The sequence below is a fragment of the Balaenoptera ricei genome, chromosome 20 (assembly GCF_028023285.1).
Source record: "Balaenoptera ricei isolate mBalRic1 chromosome 20, mBalRic1.hap2, whole genome shotgun sequence".
NCBI lineage: Eukaryota > Metazoa > Chordata > Mammalia > Artiodactyla > Balaenopteridae > Balaenoptera > Balaenoptera ricei.
The window spans coordinates 22,451,583-22,469,720 of record NC_082658.1 but is presented as its reverse complement, the minus strand read 5'-3'; the positions used below and the strand labels follow the sequence as shown (position 1 = coordinate 22,469,720).

Sequence of the window (18,138 nt, the reverse complement as noted above, 5' to 3'; positions counted from 1 at the left end):
CTGTGGGAGGAAGTAATGGTTACGTTTCTCTCAGTCTTATGTAGTTGTCTTGGAATGTGCACCTCCTTTCCACCCTTCCCCAGATTCTTTTTTTTTTTTTTTTGCCTTGCTGAGCGGCATGCGGGGTCTTAGTTCCCGGACCAGGGATTGAACCCGTGCCCCCCTGCAGTGGAAGTGAGGAGTCATAACCACTGGACCACCAGGGAAGCCCCCCAGATTCTCTTCTATTTCATCCTTTTGCTCATTTTAGATGTACAATCTGTGTGTAGTAGAATGTGTGGCAAATAGGTGCTCACTAAATGTGTTTGGAATTTCTAGCTTTGAGTTTTGGGATTTTGGATGGACTTCAGGGCAATGAGATGAGACACCTGCCTGGCCTTTGCCCTCTAGATGGAGTTTTGTATACCAGAACCAGTCCTGAATTATTCTCCTCAACACTTTAATGCCACTACAGTGCTTGAGAGCTACCTGGTAAAAGGAAGTATGTCCTAATTGTTACTGAGCAGATAAAAGCCTCTATCTACTCTTCTGTATGGAAAAGTCTCAAAAGGCAGGGAAAGTTCAGCATCAAAAGCTAACCATAGATCTGTAGTGATAAATTAGTTTCCTCTCTTCCTCAACCTTTCAGGAAGGAACAGTACACTGTCTATTTCTTTCCTACTCTCATACAGCTGTGTTCTCCCCTTGACAAAAGAGAAGCTATTCAACTTGAACCTTGGGTTGGATGCTCAGATCTACTTCTCTAAAATAGAAAAATCCCTGCCCCAAAATAAACGATGAAAATGAAAAGTGGGAATTCCCGGGAGGTCCAGTGTTTAGGACTCGGTGCTTTCACTGCAGTGGCCCAGGTTCAGTCTCTGGTCAGGGAACTAAAATCCCACAAGCCACGTGGCACGGCCAAAAAAATTAAAGAAAATGAAAAGTTATTTTCTGAGCAGCCAAGGTGTCAGCGAAAGAGGCAGACTGACGTGTAGAGAGTATGCTGTGTGAAGGTATGTGCAGCTGCCTGATTCCAATAGGGGTTCTTCTATCTGCCTCAGCTGCCTGGGCTTGCAACATGGAAGTACTCCCTCTTCAACACCCTCAGTGACTAATTCAGGCCTTGTGAACCCTTTCCATTATCGTTTGCCAGGGATACCTTCACCTCCCCCTTACCTCGTGACTGAATTATTGTAGCGTTTTCCTGGCTGGCCTCCCTGACTCTAGGATCTAAGTCCCTGTCCCATGTAAGCTTACTGGCTTTTCAGAATCAGAGTGCAGTTCATTTTGTACTCATTGCTTCCCAGTAAAATTGTAAGCTCTGAGAGGGAGGGACTGATTCTTATACTTCCTTTTTTCTGTTAATCCCTTAGAGTGTTTTATATAGAGTTGAACACAAACATTTTGATTATGTGTTCAAGAAAGATAAAAGCAAAGTAAAATACCATTAGTAACAGGATTATGCATCAGGATTTAGCAAGGAAACATCAAAGATGAAGATTTTTCTGTATATCCTCCACACTGCCAAGCTCAGTGCCAGACACATAGTAGAAGTTCAATAATTGTTGACTTTATGAAGCCATAGCATTCACTGAGAAATTCTAGGGCTCAGGCTGATGGAATGGGAAAGTGACAGCAATGTGTCAGCACTCCTCTGCCTAACTATCAACCCAGCTCTGACCCCAAAGGAACACCCAACAAGGAATAGAATCTTTATTAAATACCAAACTCTCCCTTCCCAAATCTGATCCTACCTGTTTCCAATTTCAGTTAACGATACTACTGTCCTACCAACCAGCCACCAAAGCTTTGAATTACTTTTGACACCTCCCTACTACACAAAGGAGAGAGCAGAGATTACACATCCAGTTACTGATGTAACTGGATGTGCAATCTCTGCTCTCTCCTTTGTTCCTGCCACCAGTTCCCTGGTTCAGGCCTCATCACCTTTAACTGAGAGGATGGTACATGCCACCCATCTGGTCTTCCCACTAAGTCCTGCCTTTTCCAGTTCCTTCTATCCATAGGCAGCTAGTGTAATCCAGACTGGTGCACAATTGATCATGTATCTTATTCCCTGACTTAAAAAATCTTTATGATTCTCCATCTCCTATGTATTAAAGTTCAAATTCCTTAATAAGATATTCAAGGACCTCCAGTGATTAGACCCCAGCCTTCCATTCCACTCTCATGCCCCAGTCCTCCCCTTTAGACACCCTATGTTGACTACTTGTCTTTCTCTATAACTGACCTCTATGTCCTTCTGCTGCTCTCTTTGCTTATGTTATTTCCTATGTCTAAAAACCCCTTCATTCTCGAATTTCTTTATTGGCTGAGTCGGGTCTTAGTTGCGGCACTCTGGATCTTTCCTTGCGGCACCCGGGCTTCTCTCTAGCTATGGCGTGTGGGCTCCAGAGCGTGTGGACTCTGTAGTTGTGGCCCACGTGGGCTCAGTAGTTGTGGCACTCGGGCTTAGTTGCCCCGCAGCGTGTAGGATCTTAGTTCCCCAACCAGGGATCGAACCAGCATCCCCTGCATTGCAAGACGGATTCTTAACCACTGGACCACCAGGGAAGTCCCCCTCTTCATTCTCTGACAAAAGGCAACGTAGTGCAATGGTTAAGAACATGAATTCAGGCACAAATGTCTTTGACTCCTAGTTTTGCCACCCATTGGCTGTGTAAACTTGGGCTATTTACCTAAAACTCTGTGCCACAGTTTTTGCATTTATAAAATGGGCATAATAGTACTTATTTCATAGGGTTGTTATGATGGAGCAAATAAATGACTTCAGCTAGGCATCATCTCTACCTTTTTCAAGGCATCCTTTACTATCCCTCTGCTGCAGTTATATGTGTTCATGTCTTAACTCCCTCTGGACTAAGTTTTTTAAGGATCCTTGACAGTTATCTTTGTATCTCTTACCACTCAATGCCTTGAACAGAATGAGAATTTATTAAAAATGTTAGTGAAATGTGAGTTAATTTTGGGCTACACAGTATACACCAGTAATACAGTACCACTCAGATGAGGACAGTAGGAGGGTGGAAGGTAAGTATATGACTGAGTTGAGTATTATGTGCCTGCCATGAGCTTGGCACTGGGAATTCAGCAGTGAAGAAGGCCCAGACTAAAGTTCAAGGAGCTTCTAACCTAGAAAGGGATAAGATTTTGTGCTGTGTGCTAAGGTGGTGAATTATGAGGGGAAGGGAGGTGCTGAAGGGATTCCAGAATGGCCCCGGGTAGTTGGGCAGGGTAAGATGATGGTTAAGTTTGATCAGAAAATATAGAGCAAAAGGAAATGTGACTGCGTTCTTGACCCCTAGCAGGTCTCTTGAATTTCCCTCCTGACAACATGCTTTTTGGGGAAGACATGAGATGCCAATATGACTTGGCACTCCTCCTCCTCTGAGCATCCATAGAAAATGACCTTTCTGTTCAAAATTATTTCTTTTCTTTCCACTATGTGAGCCTGCGTTTGCTTCTTCCATCCTCAGTGCCTGCTTCTATTCAGTCTGTCTGTCAGCAATGCCTACAATATGCTGGGCTCTTGGCTAGGCCCTGGGGCTGCAGAAAGGAACCTCACTCAAGGGATTCATGGACAAAATCCAGTGAACAGACCATGACTAAACAGTGTGATCGGTGCTGTGCCCATGGGTGTTAACCACAGAGTACCAGCCTGAGGAGTTGGGGGAGGCATCCCCTAGGCAATGACCCCACTAGAATCAAGTCTTAATGATTGGACAAAAGCTCTTGTCACCCAAGAAAGAGTGAGGCCTGCCTTCAATTGAACAGCTGGTGCAAATCTCAGAGCTTGTGAGCCAGAACACCCTGGAATGACTCCACTTTATCCCCATCTCCTTTCCCCTTCAGCCAAGATCCATTTGCCACCCCTCCCCCAGCACTGGCTGCATTGCTGTGGCCACATTAAGACTTGGCCCCAGATGGAGGATGAGTGAGGAAGCCGTTGTACCAATATGGCTGAGTGAAGCTGCCGAAGGCCCTAGAAGGAGGAAGTGGATAAGTGCCTTATCCAAAAGGATACAGCAGCCTCAGGTCTTATCAGGGGGCAGGAGCTTCCTCACTCCTTCCCCCACCTCTGACCAAGTCACAATGTGCCTCGGCAGTGCAGGCAGCTGTGTGGGGGGAGGAGGAGCTATAGAACTGTGGGCTAGAGTGGAGCTGTACAGACCAGCTGGTTCATGATTGCACTATCCCAAGCAGGAAGCAATGGTGGCTTAGACTAGCATGGTGGTAGTGGAAATGGGGTGAAGATTCAAGAGACATAGTTGAAAGGCAGAACCAACAGGACTTGATGATAAAATACTCTCAAGAAAAGGGAGGAGTCGACTTTCAGCCATAAGCATCCACCCCCCAGAGTGGCCTCACCCCCTTCCTGGCAATCCTAGAAACCATATGGGTCCAGGACCTAGAGCCCTTTACTCTGCCTACTACTCAGCAAGTGGGTTTCAGTTTGATAAGAAAAGACTTCCTGTGGTGGAACTGAAAGGAAGAGGAAGGAGCTAACCCATTCCTGCCTAGGAGGTTGTGGGAGAAGGAAGATGGCCAGAGCTTTGTGTCCACTTCATGCCCTCTGGCTTCTGGAGTGGGTGCAGCTGCTCTTGGGACCCGGTGCTGCACCTCCAACCTGGGCCTTGAACCTGGACCCAGTGCGACTCACCTTCTACACAGGCCCCAATGGCAGCTACTTTGGGTTTTCATTGGACTTCTACAAGGACAGCCAAGGGAGGTGAGCCCTGGGGGACTCCCCCACCATCACTGCTTCTCTGGGTCTTGACTTCCCCATTTGTGATAGCAGTTGAGCAAAGTGATTTCTAGGGTCTATTTGGGCTGAGTTCCTGTTAGGAGTACTGGGGAGGGACTAGCTCAGGTGAAGGTGTCAACGAGAGGCAGCACTGGGGAGCTGGGCAGAGCAAGGACAAAGGGAAGACAAAAGTTGATGCTTTATTTTTTTCCCCAAGGGTCAGTTTTATGACCCACTCCACCCTCATCCTTTTGAAATACAGAGGAGCACATGTCTTAAATTGACTTGCAGAACTATGAAATTGTCTATCCACCCCCCCACCTTGTTTTTCTATTCCAACCCCCTCATCCCCATAAAAATTATAGATATTTGAAAAGAAGCAATAGGGCATTCATGGTTGGGATGGATCAGGCTGCAAAATCAGACAGCTAAGATTAGAGTCCTGGCTCTTCCTCTTGATAGGAACTACCCTGAGCTAGTTACTTATTGAAGTGAGTGCTTCAGGGCTTCAGGGAGTGGCAATGGCAGATGGCCTTCAAGTATCAGCCCCTTGGGAAATTTCCTCTGCTGAAGAGAGCCACCTCCCCCAAAGCTCCCCCACTTCCAAATGTGGCCTAGGAACAATGATTGATCGATGAGGAGTGTGGAGAGAGGGGAAAGGTTAAGGGTCCGGCTCTCTCACCTCAACTCCAGATAGTTTTGAAGGGTCCTTCTAGCTCCAGAGTTCCCAGGGCATTAGCCCATGGCTGTTATTGGGCCTGAATCTCAGCTCGGCTCCCTCCTTTGCCCACTCGTGCTTCTTTCCCCTCCTTTCCACAGATATTGGTCTCATGGGCATTACTTAATAAACATTCTGCACACTAAAAAAAAAAAAAATTATAGCATTTTTTGGAGCACTCATATATTATTTGGGTGGCACTGTGCTGAATGTTCCTCTTACGTTTATTTCATTTACTTCTGACAGCATTTATTGGTTGGTATTGTCCACCTTTTATACACGGTACAGCTGTGATTTGAACCTAGATCTGCTAGAGTCCTCAGAGGTGTCAGCACCCCCCCACCCACTTTAGAGGTGACCACTAGCTTAATTCTTCGCCGTTAAAACTCACCCTCAGGAAGGGATCTGGTAACAGTTCAGACAGACATATTAGGGTGCATATAAACCCATGGCTTTTGGCGGCAGGTGTTGGGGAATGCAGATGTATACAGAGTTTAGGAGGTCTCTAAAGGCAAGGATATCAAAACCCTGGTGTTCAAATCGAACCAAATGGTTATAGTCTCAGCTTTACCCTTAATTCCGCGGGTTGCTGTGGGCATATGATTTCCCTCGCTGGAAGTCAGTTTCACTGACCATAAAATGAAAAGACTGGCCTCTGCGGTCTGTGAGGTTTCACTGAGGAAAGATGACCCAGGGACCTACCCCAAGGCACACTGCCCTCCCGGGTAGTGCTCCCAGCGCGGGCACTGGGGAATGGGGTATGCTGGAATCCGCGCAGCGCTCACCCAGCTTTCTTATGCAGCGTGTCCATCGTGGTGGGCGCCCCACGGACCCTGGGCCTCAGCCAGGAGGAGACAGGCGGCGTTTTCCTGTGCCCCTGGAAGGCCGAGGGCGACCAGTGTACCTCGCTGCCCTTCGACCTCAGTGAGTCTCGCACAAGGAGGGAAAGGGAGGGGCTACAGGGAGAGCGGACAGCTGGGCTTCAGCACCCCACCCCTTCTTGTGCCCTCCAGATGATGAGACGCGAAGCGTAGGCACCCAAACTTTCCAAACCTTCAAGGCCCGTCAAGGACTAGGGGCGTCGGTCGTTAGTTGGAGCAACATCGTTGTGGTGGGCGCTACGGGACTGGGCTCAGGGAGCAGACAGAGGGCGGGGACACGTGGAGGCGGGGAACCCGAGTCCCGCCCCTTCCCCACTATCCTGTGGCCCTGCTTCAGGCCTGCGCCCCCTGGCAGCACTGGAACGTCCTGGAAAAGGCCGAGGAGGCTGAGAAGACGCCCGTAGGTGGCTGCTTCGTGGCTCAGCTGCAGAACGGCGGCCGCGCGGAGTACTCACCCTGCCGGGCCAACATCATGAGCCGGGTTTACGAGAAAAATTACTTCAGTGAGCTCAGCAATCCGTTTTGGCTCCGCCCACTCGCGGCGGTTTAGCCCCGCCCTTAATCTGATCCTTCCCTCCCTCCAGCTCCCCCAAACCCTGCTTTCAGCCTGGCATCGCCCAGTGACCCAGCTCCTGGCTCCACCCCGCACGCCCCCGGCCCGGGAGCCGCTTCAAGGCCACGCCACCGTATTACCCCGTGGCCCCGCCCGCATATGACTCCACTTCCCGGCCCCGCCCAGGCCCCAGGGCCTGCTTCTTCACAGACCCTTCCTTCTTGCCTCCTCTAGGCGGAGACAAGCGCTACTGTGAAGCCGGCTTCAGCTCCGTGGTCACTCAGGCGAGTAGGGATCGTAAACGGCGTGGGGGCGGCTCCCAAACAGGACCCCCTCTCACCTCCAGGGCTTCCTTTTCAGGCTGGGGAGTTGGTGCTTGGGGCCCCTGGCGGCTACTATTTCCTAGGTACGTGCCCATCTGTACACCTCCCTCCCTTCTCTTGGCCTGGGTAGACCCCAGGCGTCTGGGGCCCCACACCAGCTGTCCCTCGCTCCCTAGGTCTCCTGGCGCGGGCTCCAATTGCCGATATCATCTCGAGTTACCGCCCGGGCACCCTCTTGTGGCACGTGCCCACCCAGCAGCTCACCTTCGACTACAGCCACCCAGAGTACTTCGACGGCTACCGGGGTAACCCTGGCACCTCCCTTCGACGCTTCCCAGCACTCTAAGTGTCACCGCCGGTCAGGTCCTGCCCCTGTGGGAACTCCCCCTCGCCAACCCTGGCTGGCCAGCTCCAGCGCTAAGGCGCCCCCATCCTCTGCTCCCGCAGCTCCCCTTCCCCACCCTCTGCAGACCGCCCAGCTCCCATACACCCCACCTCGACTTCCCGCCCTGGATTCGCTTCACGGCCTAGGGCAGGTCTCGGTGGCCTCGATTTTCCCGTCTACACAATGCAGGATTTAGACCGGGTGGTCTCTGAGTCTCCTCTCTCTCGGCCCCCTCCCTGCTTCACCCTCCCGGAAAGGCTAATTCGCGCTGTGTCTTCAGGGTACTCGGTGGCTGTAGGCGACTTCGACGGGAATCCAAACACTACAGGCAAGAAATTCACTTAGGGGCGGGGGTTGGGGAAGCCAGGAAAGGAGCACCTCTAAGACCCGCACCGAAATCTCCCTGGGATGAGGAATGGCGGGCGGGAGGCGGGTAGAGATTTCAAGGACCTCACTCGCTGGGCCCGGCTCTCCCCAGAGTTTGTCTTCGGTGCCCCTACCTGGAGCTGGACCCTGGGAGCGGTGAGTGCCCTCTGCCCACCACTCAGTGTCCCGAAGCCACTGACTTCACTCTTCAGCCTGATATCCCCACCTAAACCTCCTGCCCTTCTGCGGCGGGGGCGACAATAACGCGCTCCTGTGCGTTGTCCGCGCAGGTGGAAATTTTGGGCTCGTACCACCAGACGCTGCACCGGCTGCACGGAGAGCAGGTGGGCGTCGGGTCCCCTTGGGGGTGGCCAAGGCTGGGGGATTGAGACCGTAGAATATTCCGCGGGACATGGTGGGGGCAAAGTCCAAGAGAGGGTACCGAGTCCGGGGACAGAAAGTAAGGTGCGGCCGGGCTTCCTGCAGATGGCTTCGTATTTCGGGCACTCAGTGGCGGTCACTGACGTCAACAGGGACGGGTGAGAAGCTGGGCGCCCCCACCCCTACCCAGTTGGGTCCCAAATTACCAGAGGCGTTGACTGCCCTCGGTCTCCTCCTTTCCTAGCCCTCACTCCCACGTGACCACCGAGGGGAGCGGGAGGGCGAGGGTGGGCGAGATTTGGCTCTGGCCCGCAGCGTCCCCCTACCCCCCACCCCGCCCCCGCCACGTAACCGCCCGTCGGGCCCGCAGGAGGCATGACCTCTTGGTGGGCGCGCCACTGTACATGGAGAGCCGTGCTGACCGCAAGCTGGCCGAGGTGGGGCGCGTGTACTTGTTCCTGCAGACTCGAGGCCCCCACGCGCTGGGCGCCCCCAGCCTCCTGCTGACCGGCACGCAGCTCTATGGGCGATTTGGCTCAGCCATCGCGCCTCTGGGCGACCTCAACCGGGATGGCTACAACGGTAAGGGATGAGAGGAGCCCCACTTGCTACACAGGGGTTTACAGCCACAATGATCTTGGATTCGACCCGAGGGCAGCAGGAGCCAGGAAGGGCTCTGAGCAGGAGAGAGTTAAAGGAGACTAATTGGGATTTGTTTGCATTAGTCCATGCAAGAGGTGGTGACTGCCCGGATGTGGGCTTTGGCAGCGGAGTTAGAGATGAAGGTGATTTCAAGATATTTATTACTTAGATTATTAGGACTTGATAGGTGACTGGATGTGGGGCTAAGAGAGAGAGGAGTTGGGTGGGTGGTGGTGCCCTTCACTGCCTGGAACTCAAGCCATGCAACAGGTCTGGGGTGAGATCAGCAATTCAGCTCTGGACTTGTTTGATTTTTTTTTTTTTTTTTTTTTTTTGGCTGTGCGGTGTGGCTTGCAGGATCTTAGTTCCCTGACCAGGGATCGAACCCAGGCCTCTGGCAGTGAGAGGATCGGGTCCTGACCACTGAACTGCCAGGGAATTCCCTGGACTTGTTTGATCTTGAAGGGCTTGGGAACATTAGGCAGACATACCCAGAGAACAGCTGGGTGTGGCTTCCCCCACTTCCAGCAGAGAGGTCTGGGTGGGAGATAGGGGACTGGGGAGAGTCAGTGAGGTCCTGGGAGCTTGCGAAGTGTGAAGAGGCCCAGGACAGAGCCCTGGGGAGCAAGAGCATTTAGGGGACTCCCAGAGAAAGTGAGTCTGGAAAGGAGACAGAGGAATGTTCAGAGAGGTAGGAGGAAAACCAGGAGATCTGATAGCCCAGAATTCAAAGGAAGAGTGCTTTAAGCAGGAGGAAGCTAGGTCAGTGGCTCCAGATGCTGCTGAAAGGTACAATTAGATGGGGCTGGAGAAGTAAGTATTCATGGGCTTTAACAAGAAGGAGGTCATTGGTGACAGTGACAAGAACCGATTCAGGGCTGGGTAGGGACCAAAGCCAGAATGCCAGGAGGCCAGGTATGAATGGAGGGGAAGAACTGAGGGCAGCCAGGGTAGACCACTCTTTCAACCAGTTTGTGAATGGAAAAAGAGAAAGGTGATTACTGAAAGGAGATGAGGGTCAAGGGAAGGTTATTTTAATTTCAAAGAATATGGAGTAGGTTGAATGTGGAGGAAAATGATCTTATGGGGAAATGGGGGCGTGCAGTGAGCTGGAGGAGGGTCCCTGCAATGCCTGAGGGATGCAGGGGTGGGATGCTCAGCCCAGTGGCAGGTGTAGGAGGGACACCTATTCCAGGGTCAAATGGGGAGAGGAGGAAAAAGTGGGTGTGGAGTTATAACAACAGTTGGGCTGCTTCTCTTTGTGAATGAAGTGGGGGGCTGGGAGCTTGACTGAATGGAGAAGGTTTGAAATAGGTGCTGAGCAGAAAACGCCAAGGGACTGCTGGGCAGCATCAAGGTCCCTAGTGAAGGCTGGAGGTCAGGAATTCATGGTGCTCCATATGGTGGGGTCTGGCCAGGCTTGCCCAGGACTGGCAATGGGGCAGGACGGCTGAGGATACGGTGAGGGTGATTGAATGACCAGAAAATAAGTGAAGAGATGAGGAAGCCAAAGATCAGGAGACAGTGGAGGCCCAGAGCCTGAGGACAAGACTGGTCTGAGTGGTCTATTTGGATGAATTCTGTGTACCTCGATCAGAAAAATCAATAAAGATTTTTAAAAGAAAACAACTGCACAGGAAACATAGCATAAAGTCAGAAGACAAAGGAAAGGCAATTACAGCATATATATCAAAGATTTTAATTGCTATCACATGCAAAGAATTCTTACAGATTAATAAGATTATGATGATTATTAAATTTTCAAGAGTGATCTTAAAAGTTATTAGTGATGACGAGCCCATGGTATGACTCTGGATTTGCATGGTGGGAGTGGAGTGGGGTGAAGACCCCCAGGTGAAGAAGGGGCAAATATTTAATAGGTCTTGGTCACTTAATCTTCTGGGACTCTATTTTCTCATCTAAAATGGGAATAATAATGCCTGATTTTCAGGATTAAGTGAAATCGTGTCATTATATTTTCCTCAATAGATAGTGAGGGCTGTTATTGTTTTTACAATAATCAGACTTGATGGGTCTCCCTCCTACCCAATTGTAAACTCCTGGAGGGGGGGGGCAGCTCTCTCCTTGACCCAGACCTCTGCCTTCCTCTCGTGGTCCCCTGGAGTCTGCCCAGAGAAGGAGCTCAGGAAAGTTTTACAGGGCCATCTGGAGAGACTGGATAACAAACAGCCACCCCCTTTCTGTTGCTCCTTCCAGATGTTGCTGTGGCCGCCCCCTATGGGGGTCCCAGCGGTCGAGGCCAAGTGTTGGTGTTCCTGGGTCAGAGTGAGGGACTTAACTCACACCCTTCCCAGGTCCTGGACAGCCCCTTCCCCACAGGCTCTGGCTTTGGCTTCTCCCTTCGAGGTGCCACAGACATCGATGACAATGGATACCCAGGTGCCCCTGGACTGCCTCCAGCTAGACAGGAAGGGCCCTTGGGCATTAGCTGGAGATGCTGAGACACAGCCAGGGGCTTGAACCTGACCTGGTGCCCCACTGAGAGCTCTGACCTGTCTGTGGGGCTGGGGGGGCAGAGCAAACCTTTTATGGGGGTGGTAGTGTGGGGAAGTTCTGGGAAGATGAAGTGAGGATGCCATACCCCCTCTAGTTAACAATTCTGACACCTCCTCTCCTTCCCACAATGTCTATAGACCTGCTGGTGGGAGCTTACAGGGCCAACAAGGTTGTTGTGTACAGGTGAGCACTGACTCCAGGGGCGGGGAGGGGGAGGACCCACACCACCAGAGGAGACTAGGCCAGGAGGGGCCACAAGGCAAGCTTCCTGCATCCCACCAGGGCTCAGCCAGTGGTGATGGCCACTGTCCAGCTGCTGGTGCAAGATTCGCTGAATCCTGCTGTGAAGAATTGTGTCCTGCCCCAGACCGAGACGCCAGTGAGCTGGTGAGGAGACAGAGGGCATGGGCCAGGCAGGATCTGGGACCTCAGTGCGGGTACCCTAGCCCCTGAGCCCCATTCACATCTTTGCAGCTTTAACATCCAGATGTGTGTGGGAGCCACTGGACACAACGTTCCCAAGAAGCTGCGTGAGTGGCACCATGGGGACAGGAGGGAGGTGAACCTGGGCTCCCCTGGAGGCTGGCCGGGGAGACCCTGACACTTCCTGCTTGCCCGGCCAGGCCTAAATGCTGAGCTGCAGCTGGACCGGCAGAAGCCCCGCCAGGGCCGGCGGGTGCTACTGCTGGCCTCTCAACAGGCGGGCACCATCCTGGGCTTGGATCTGAGCGGGAGGCACGGCCCCACCTGCCACACCACCAAGGCCTTCCTCCGAGTATGCCCGGCTGGGAACGGGCAGGGCTGGGTGTGCAGAGCCTGTTCATCCAGCCCTGGGGCATTGGGCTGGGTGCTCCACGGGGTGGTCAGTGGGACACACGTAGTAGGGTACATGGTAGCAAGACGGCCTGACTCTTGCCCCCTCACTAGGATGAGGCCGACTTCCGGGACAAGCTGAGCCCCATCGTGCTCAGCTTCAATGTGTCCCTGCAGCCTGAGAAGGATGGACTAGCCCCTGCTCTCATGTTACATGGAGACACCCACATCCAGGAACAGGTAGGGGTGGGCAGGTGCAGGCAAGGGAGGTGGAGGACCCCTCCACCCAGAAAGTCAGGGTTAGGGTTAGTGTCCAAATTGTATTGCGAACCCCCAAACCTAGATGTCACCTCTAATCTCTGATGTTACTCTCAACCCTGATGAAAACCCCCAAATCTCAATATCCCATAAACCCCAAATGTCGATGTCACCTCTAAACTCTGATATAAACCCATAAACCCTGATGTCATTATCAAAGCCCTGACATCATCCCAAACCTGATGCAAACCCCAAAGCTCTGATGTCATCTCCAACCTCCTTTTCCTTCTCAGACCTTCTAATTCCCTAAGCCCTGATGTGCCCCCAAACTTACCCACACACCTGATGTGCCCCCTCTAGACCCGCATCATTCTGGACTGTGGGGAAGACGACCTGTGTGTGCCACAGCTCCAGCTCACTGCCAGCATGTGAGGAGACCGCCCGCTCTACCCGACCCTGGCCCTGTCTACCCCAATGACACCCCCTCCCCACCTGGCTCCTGATACTGTCCTCAGCCCCTCTCCTCCTCCCAGACCCTGGGCTTGGACCCGGCCTCCTCGGCTTTACTCCTTTCTCCCCACAGGACAGGCTCCCCACTCCTCATTGGAGCCGATAACGTGCTGGAGCTGCAGATGGAAGCGGCCAACGAGGGTGAGGGAGCCTACGAGGCCGAGCTGGCTGTGCACCTGCCTCCAGGCGCACACTACATGCGGGCCCTCAGCAACATCGAGGTGAGGCCCCCACCCCGGGGCACTGTCGGGGACCTGGAAGGTGCAGGAGCCTTGATTCTCATCTCCCACCTGAGAGCTCCCACTTCTCTTATGCCTTCCTTTAAAAGCTGTGATTTTTTTTTTCTTTTTAATTCGGAAGAGGAACATTTGCTAATGGCAAAAAATTCAAGAACTCGATTATAAAACCCAAACCAAAAATGGCTCAGAAAATAAATGTTAACAGGAACCTCTGTTAACATTTGGTGAATTTCCTTCCAGTCTTTTTTCTCAGCATCAACACGTTATTTATTTATTTATTTTATTGACGTAGTTTACAATAATGGGGTTATACTCCATGTAATGTTTTGTGGGTTTTATTTCCAAAAAAAAAAAAAATCATTAAAAAGAATAAGGTGCTGCAGTAATACATAAAGTGGAATGTGACAGTCCTTGAACTCCCACCCTGGCATCCTCCCCTCCCTGAGTTTCCAAGGGAGCTTAAATATATATGGGATGCTCTGTAACCATCTTCTTTCTCGGGACTGCCTCTCTGAAGGGCTTTGAGAGGATCATCTGTAACCAGAAGAGGGAGAATGAGACCAAGGTGGTACTGTGTGAGCTGGGCAACCCCATGAAGAGTAACGCCCAGGTGAGGCCGCCCAGTCCTGGGTGCTGGGTCTCCTCCCCCAGGGGTTCATAGGCAGCTGGGTTTTAGGGGCTGGGTTTGGAGTCAGATGGCTCCAGGCTAGAATCCTGGTCCTCCCACTCCCTAGCTGTGTGTTCTTGGGTGAGTGACACCCTTTCTGAGTGGGCTTTTGAACAAAATGGAGGTAATAATGGTGACCTTGGAGGATGAGGACCACAGGCCACATTCAGAATGGGCATTTGGGCAGTGACTTTGGCTCTCCCCATGTCTCAGATAGGAATCACGATGTTGGTGAGTGTGGGGAACCTGGAAGAGGCTGGGGAGCACGTGTCCTTCCGGCTGCAGATCAGGAGGTACTAGACTGGGAAGCACTCCGTTCCCCTATCTGATCTCCACACAGAGACCCTCAGACACCCTCCAAACATAAGGGTCTTCTGGGATGTCTGCTCTTTAGACTTCCCTCTTCCCTTTCTTCCTCAGAGACTTGTTTCTGAGTTCTGGAGCCCTAGAGGAAGTTCTTTTCTAGGTCTAACTTTAGTGTGGCATGCTGTTTGTGGAGTTAGCTCTTCCTAAGGCCTCTGAAATTCTGGCCCAGCCCCAGAGAGTCCTCATGTTCACTGGCCTAGTGTCCCTGATCTGTTTCTCCTCATCCCCCTCCCTTACAGCAAGAACAGCCAGAATCCAAACAGTGAGATGGTGATGCTGGATGTGCCAGTTCGGGCAGAGGCCCATGTGGAGCTGAGAGGGTGAGAGGTCAGGGATGGAAAAGGGAGTTAGTAGGTTCCAGGGTCCTGGGCAAGCCCCCACGGGCAAGTCAGGGGATCAAGCTCACTCAGGGGGTGTCGGGCCCCTGCAGGAACTCCTTTCCAGCCTCCCTGGTGGTGGCAGCAGAAGAAGGCAAGAGGGAGAACAGCTCGGACAGCTGGGGCCCCAAAGTGGAGCACACCTATGAGGTAGGGAGGAGCCTCTGCACCCCAGGCTAGAGTGGGAGGGCCCCAGGGGCTGGTCTAGGTGCTGAACCTCCTAACATCCTGCCGCCACCACCCCGCCAGCTCCACAACAATGGCCCTGGTGCTGTAAATGGCCTCCGCCTCAACCTCCACCTCCCCGGCCAGTCCCAGCCCTCCGACCTGCTCTACATCCTGGATATACAGCCCCGGGGAGGCCTTCAGTGCTCCCCACAACCGTCTCCCAACCCCCTCAAGGTGAGAGCCTGGGTGAATCCCCAGCCCATCAAACAGGGCCCCTCTAGGAGGGCTGGGAGATGGGCAGAGTGTCGGACCTGATGGCCTCTTTGCCTTCCCAGCTGGATTGGGGGCTGCCCACCTCCAGCCCTTCCCCGGCCCATCACAAGCGGGACCGCAGACAGGCTCTCCTGCCAGAGCAGGAGCAGCCCTCGAGGCTGCAAGGTCCAGTTTTTGTGGTGAGCAGGCTCTGTGGTCTCCAGCTGGGGCCTCCCTGGGGCCCAGGGGCAGAGGGGATGGGAGGCAGGGAGGGAGAGGGGCGGGGGGTGTGATGTAGGCCTTGTGTGGGCCACCGTGGTCCCACAGAGTCCTCCGAGTGAATAGGAAAGATTGTGCTGGTCTTGTGTCTGGGGCAGGGTGGGGGGGCACTTGCATATTTTTAGGTTTCCAGTACATTAAAGAAAATGAATAAATGCCAAAGCAGGTTTACAAAAAGGCTGGGTATTGAACCCTGTGTGATTGACCCACTTCTTTCCTCCCTCTCCCTGCATCTCCGGGACTGTGTGAGCAATCTCATTCAGAGATAACGTCCCAAGCTTGAATCTGAGTCCCTTCCCGAGGAGGAGGCCCGGCCTGAGCTCCCTGACCCCCCAGCCCCCTCTGTCTTGGGTCCTACGGTGAGAGGGTGATGGGTCAGGAGGGGCTGGGGACCAATGACACATCCCCTCAGAGCTGCGATTCGGCGCCCTGTACTGTGGTGCAGTGTGAGCTGCAGGAGATGGCGCGCGGGCAGCGGGTCATGGTCACTGTGCTGGCCTTCCTGTCTCTGCCCAGCCTCCGCCAGGTGGGCCAGGATGCGGGCGGGCGGGGTCCTCTGGAGGCGGGGACTGAGCGTGTTGGGGGAGGGCGGGGCTTCGGGGGCGGGAGAGAGTGAGGGCAGAGTTTACTTTGGAGGGGACGGGGTTAGGCTGGGGGCAGATCTCCCCAGAGGGGAGTCTGGGGCCGGTACTCCCACCACCAATAGGCCTCGTGTAAATGGCTTTCACCGCCACCCCATCCAGAGGCCCCTGGATCAGTTTGTGCTGCAGTCACACGCTTGGTTCAACGTCTCCTCCCTTCCCTACGCCGTGCCCGCCCTCAGCCTGCCCAGCGGGGAAGCTCTGGTGAGTGTGGAAGGATGGTGGCAGAAAGGGGTCCCGCGGGTCTCCCATTGGCCTTCCCCTGTGTCCCTGCCCGGCAGGATCGGGGCGGGGCCTCCCTGGGTCTGCGGGGTGGGACAAGTAGGTGGCTTCGCTGGGGGTCACCAGCCCTGCAAGTTTGAGTCTTTGGGAAGGTCAGCGTCCCGGTGACTGAGGAGACCCGCGGGTCTCCCCTCAGGTGCAGACACAGCTGCTTCGGGTCCTGGAGGAGAGAGACATTCCAATCTGGTGGGTGCTGGTAGGCGTGCTGGGTGGCCTGCTGCTGCTCACGTTCCTGGTCCTGGCCATGTGGAAGGTGAGGCAGGAAGGCAGGGTGGGGGAGGCAGAGGGAGATGGTGGCCCAAGTAGGTGACCCAGGGTCCATCTGATCTCCAGCTCCACTATTAGAATGTCACCCTCTAGAGGACCTCTTCCAGGGCACAGATCCCTGGGAGAGGTGGCACCTGAAATTCTAAGGCCTTTAGACCCATTCCCCCTGAGAGCAGGAGTCCCAGGGAATGAGCCCTGCCTTCAGGAATCCATTAGCCACTGGGAAAGACAGGGTTCACCTCCTCCCTGCTCTGTCCTCCCCACCCCGACTGAGGTGGGAGACCCAGGTCTGATCCAGACCCCGCTGCCTGCTCCTTGTGAGGCCCTGCTGGGTCACTCCCTCCTCTGCGCCTGGACAACATGTGAGCCGTTCTCAAACTCACGTGTCCAAACCCTGGAAAGCCATAGTGCTTTTAGGGAAAACCACACGTTAGACTTATAATAATCAAATATATACCATCACACGCTTGAGTCATGTAGAGACATAATCATCAGTACTTAAAAATTCAGGGAAGAAAAAACAAAATATTTTTTAAAAATTTTGTTACATGCATTATCTCTAAATGGGGAAAGGCCTCCATTTGATCGTATAGTGGGGTTTGTGTTCTGTGCTGGTCCAGGACGAGGACCTCGTGACTGGCTGGTTTCCAGCATACATCCTCCACTGCTGCTCTGGGGCCTAAAGATCACCTTTACACCCTGTCCCCGGCCCCTGTGCACCCCCAGGTTGGCTTCTTCAAGCGGAATCGGCCACCCTTAGAAGAAGATGATGAAGAGGAGTGATGAGCCCATGCATCTCTGTCCGAGCAGGAAGGCTGGGGGTGATGCCTGCTCTGTCCCTTCTTCTCCAGCGAGTGACCCCCAGCTCTGGTCACCCATGGGTAGGAGCTGTTCCATGGAGGGCTCCTGATGTCCTTCCCCACCCGTCAGAGCCAGGTCGCCCCCTTTCCTGCTGCCTAATAAAGAGGTTGAGTCCCAACCCCCAGCATGATGCCTCCTCTTGGGGTCAGAGGAGGAGAGGGGGCCTGAGGTGACGTTGGGATGGGGAATCTAGGACTGGCAGACGTGTGAGCAGAGAGGGTCTCTGCCAGGGTAAAGGGTGCAAATTACTGTCTTTGGGGAGTGTCGGGGAGTAGAGAGTGGGGGTGGAACAAGGGAGAAAGGGTGGCAGAGCCTCCAAGTGAGACTGGAGGGGGATGGGGTGTCTGAGGGTGACTGGGTGGGATGGGGGTTGGGAGCATCGAGAAGGCAGGCTGTGTCCCTGGTGGGTGGCTTTAAACAATATTTTTTCCATGATTTTGAGGGAATCAAACCTCAAGATGATCTGAGATTTGGAGAAATAACACACTGTCCCCACTCATAAAAGAAGGTGCTTAAAGCTGTGTTCAGAGTGAGGAGGGGCAGAAGGAGACTGAGTCAGCCTGACGAAGTCTGACGAAGGCAGAGTCACGACAGGGACAGAAGAGCAGGCATTGCTCTCTGGCCACCCTGCTGTTTGCTGTTCCTTCT

General features: G+C 53.4%; 1 protein-coding gene across 4 annotated transcripts; it reads left to right on the top strand.

Moving 5' to 3' along the window:
- Positions 1-6,729: 6,729 nt before the first annotated feature.
- Positions 6,730-17,608, top strand: ITGA2B (integrin subunit alpha 2b). 4 transcript variants are annotated; one of them, XM_059907534.1, is made up of 26 exons: positions 6,968-7,180; positions 7,257-7,302; positions 7,396-7,524; positions 7,885-7,932; positions 8,083-8,126; positions 8,261-8,314; positions 8,457-8,509; positions 8,722-8,933; positions 11,211-11,393; positions 11,648-11,693; positions 11,793-11,897; positions 11,985-12,040; positions 12,134-12,285; positions 12,438-12,563; positions 12,942-13,009; positions 13,165-13,312; positions 13,848-13,940; positions 14,211-14,290; positions 14,603-14,683; positions 14,794-14,890; positions 14,990-15,142; positions 15,244-15,360; positions 15,852-15,965; positions 16,183-16,284; positions 16,499-16,615; positions 17,356-17,608. In XM_059907534.1, the coding sequence occupies exons 7-26, from the start codon at positions 8,457-8,459 to the stop codon at positions 17,410-17,412; spliced, it is 2,160 nt and encodes a 719-aa protein (XP_059763517.1). In that variant the 5' UTR covers positions 6,968-7,180; positions 7,257-7,302; positions 7,396-7,524; positions 7,885-7,932; positions 8,083-8,126; positions 8,261-8,314; the 3' UTR covers positions 17,413-17,608. The 4 variants fall into 4 exon arrangements, with proteins under 4 accessions (XP_059763518.1, XP_059763517.1, XP_059763516.1 ...); XM_059907533.1 differs by lacking the exons at positions 6,968-7,180; positions 7,257-7,302; positions 7,396-7,524; positions 8,083-8,126 and having other exon boundaries at positions 7,908-7,932; XM_059907532.1 differs by lacking the exons at positions 6,968-7,180; positions 7,257-7,302; positions 7,396-7,524; positions 7,885-7,932 and having other exon boundaries at positions 7,946-8,126.
- Positions 17,609-18,138: the final 530 nt, after the last annotated feature.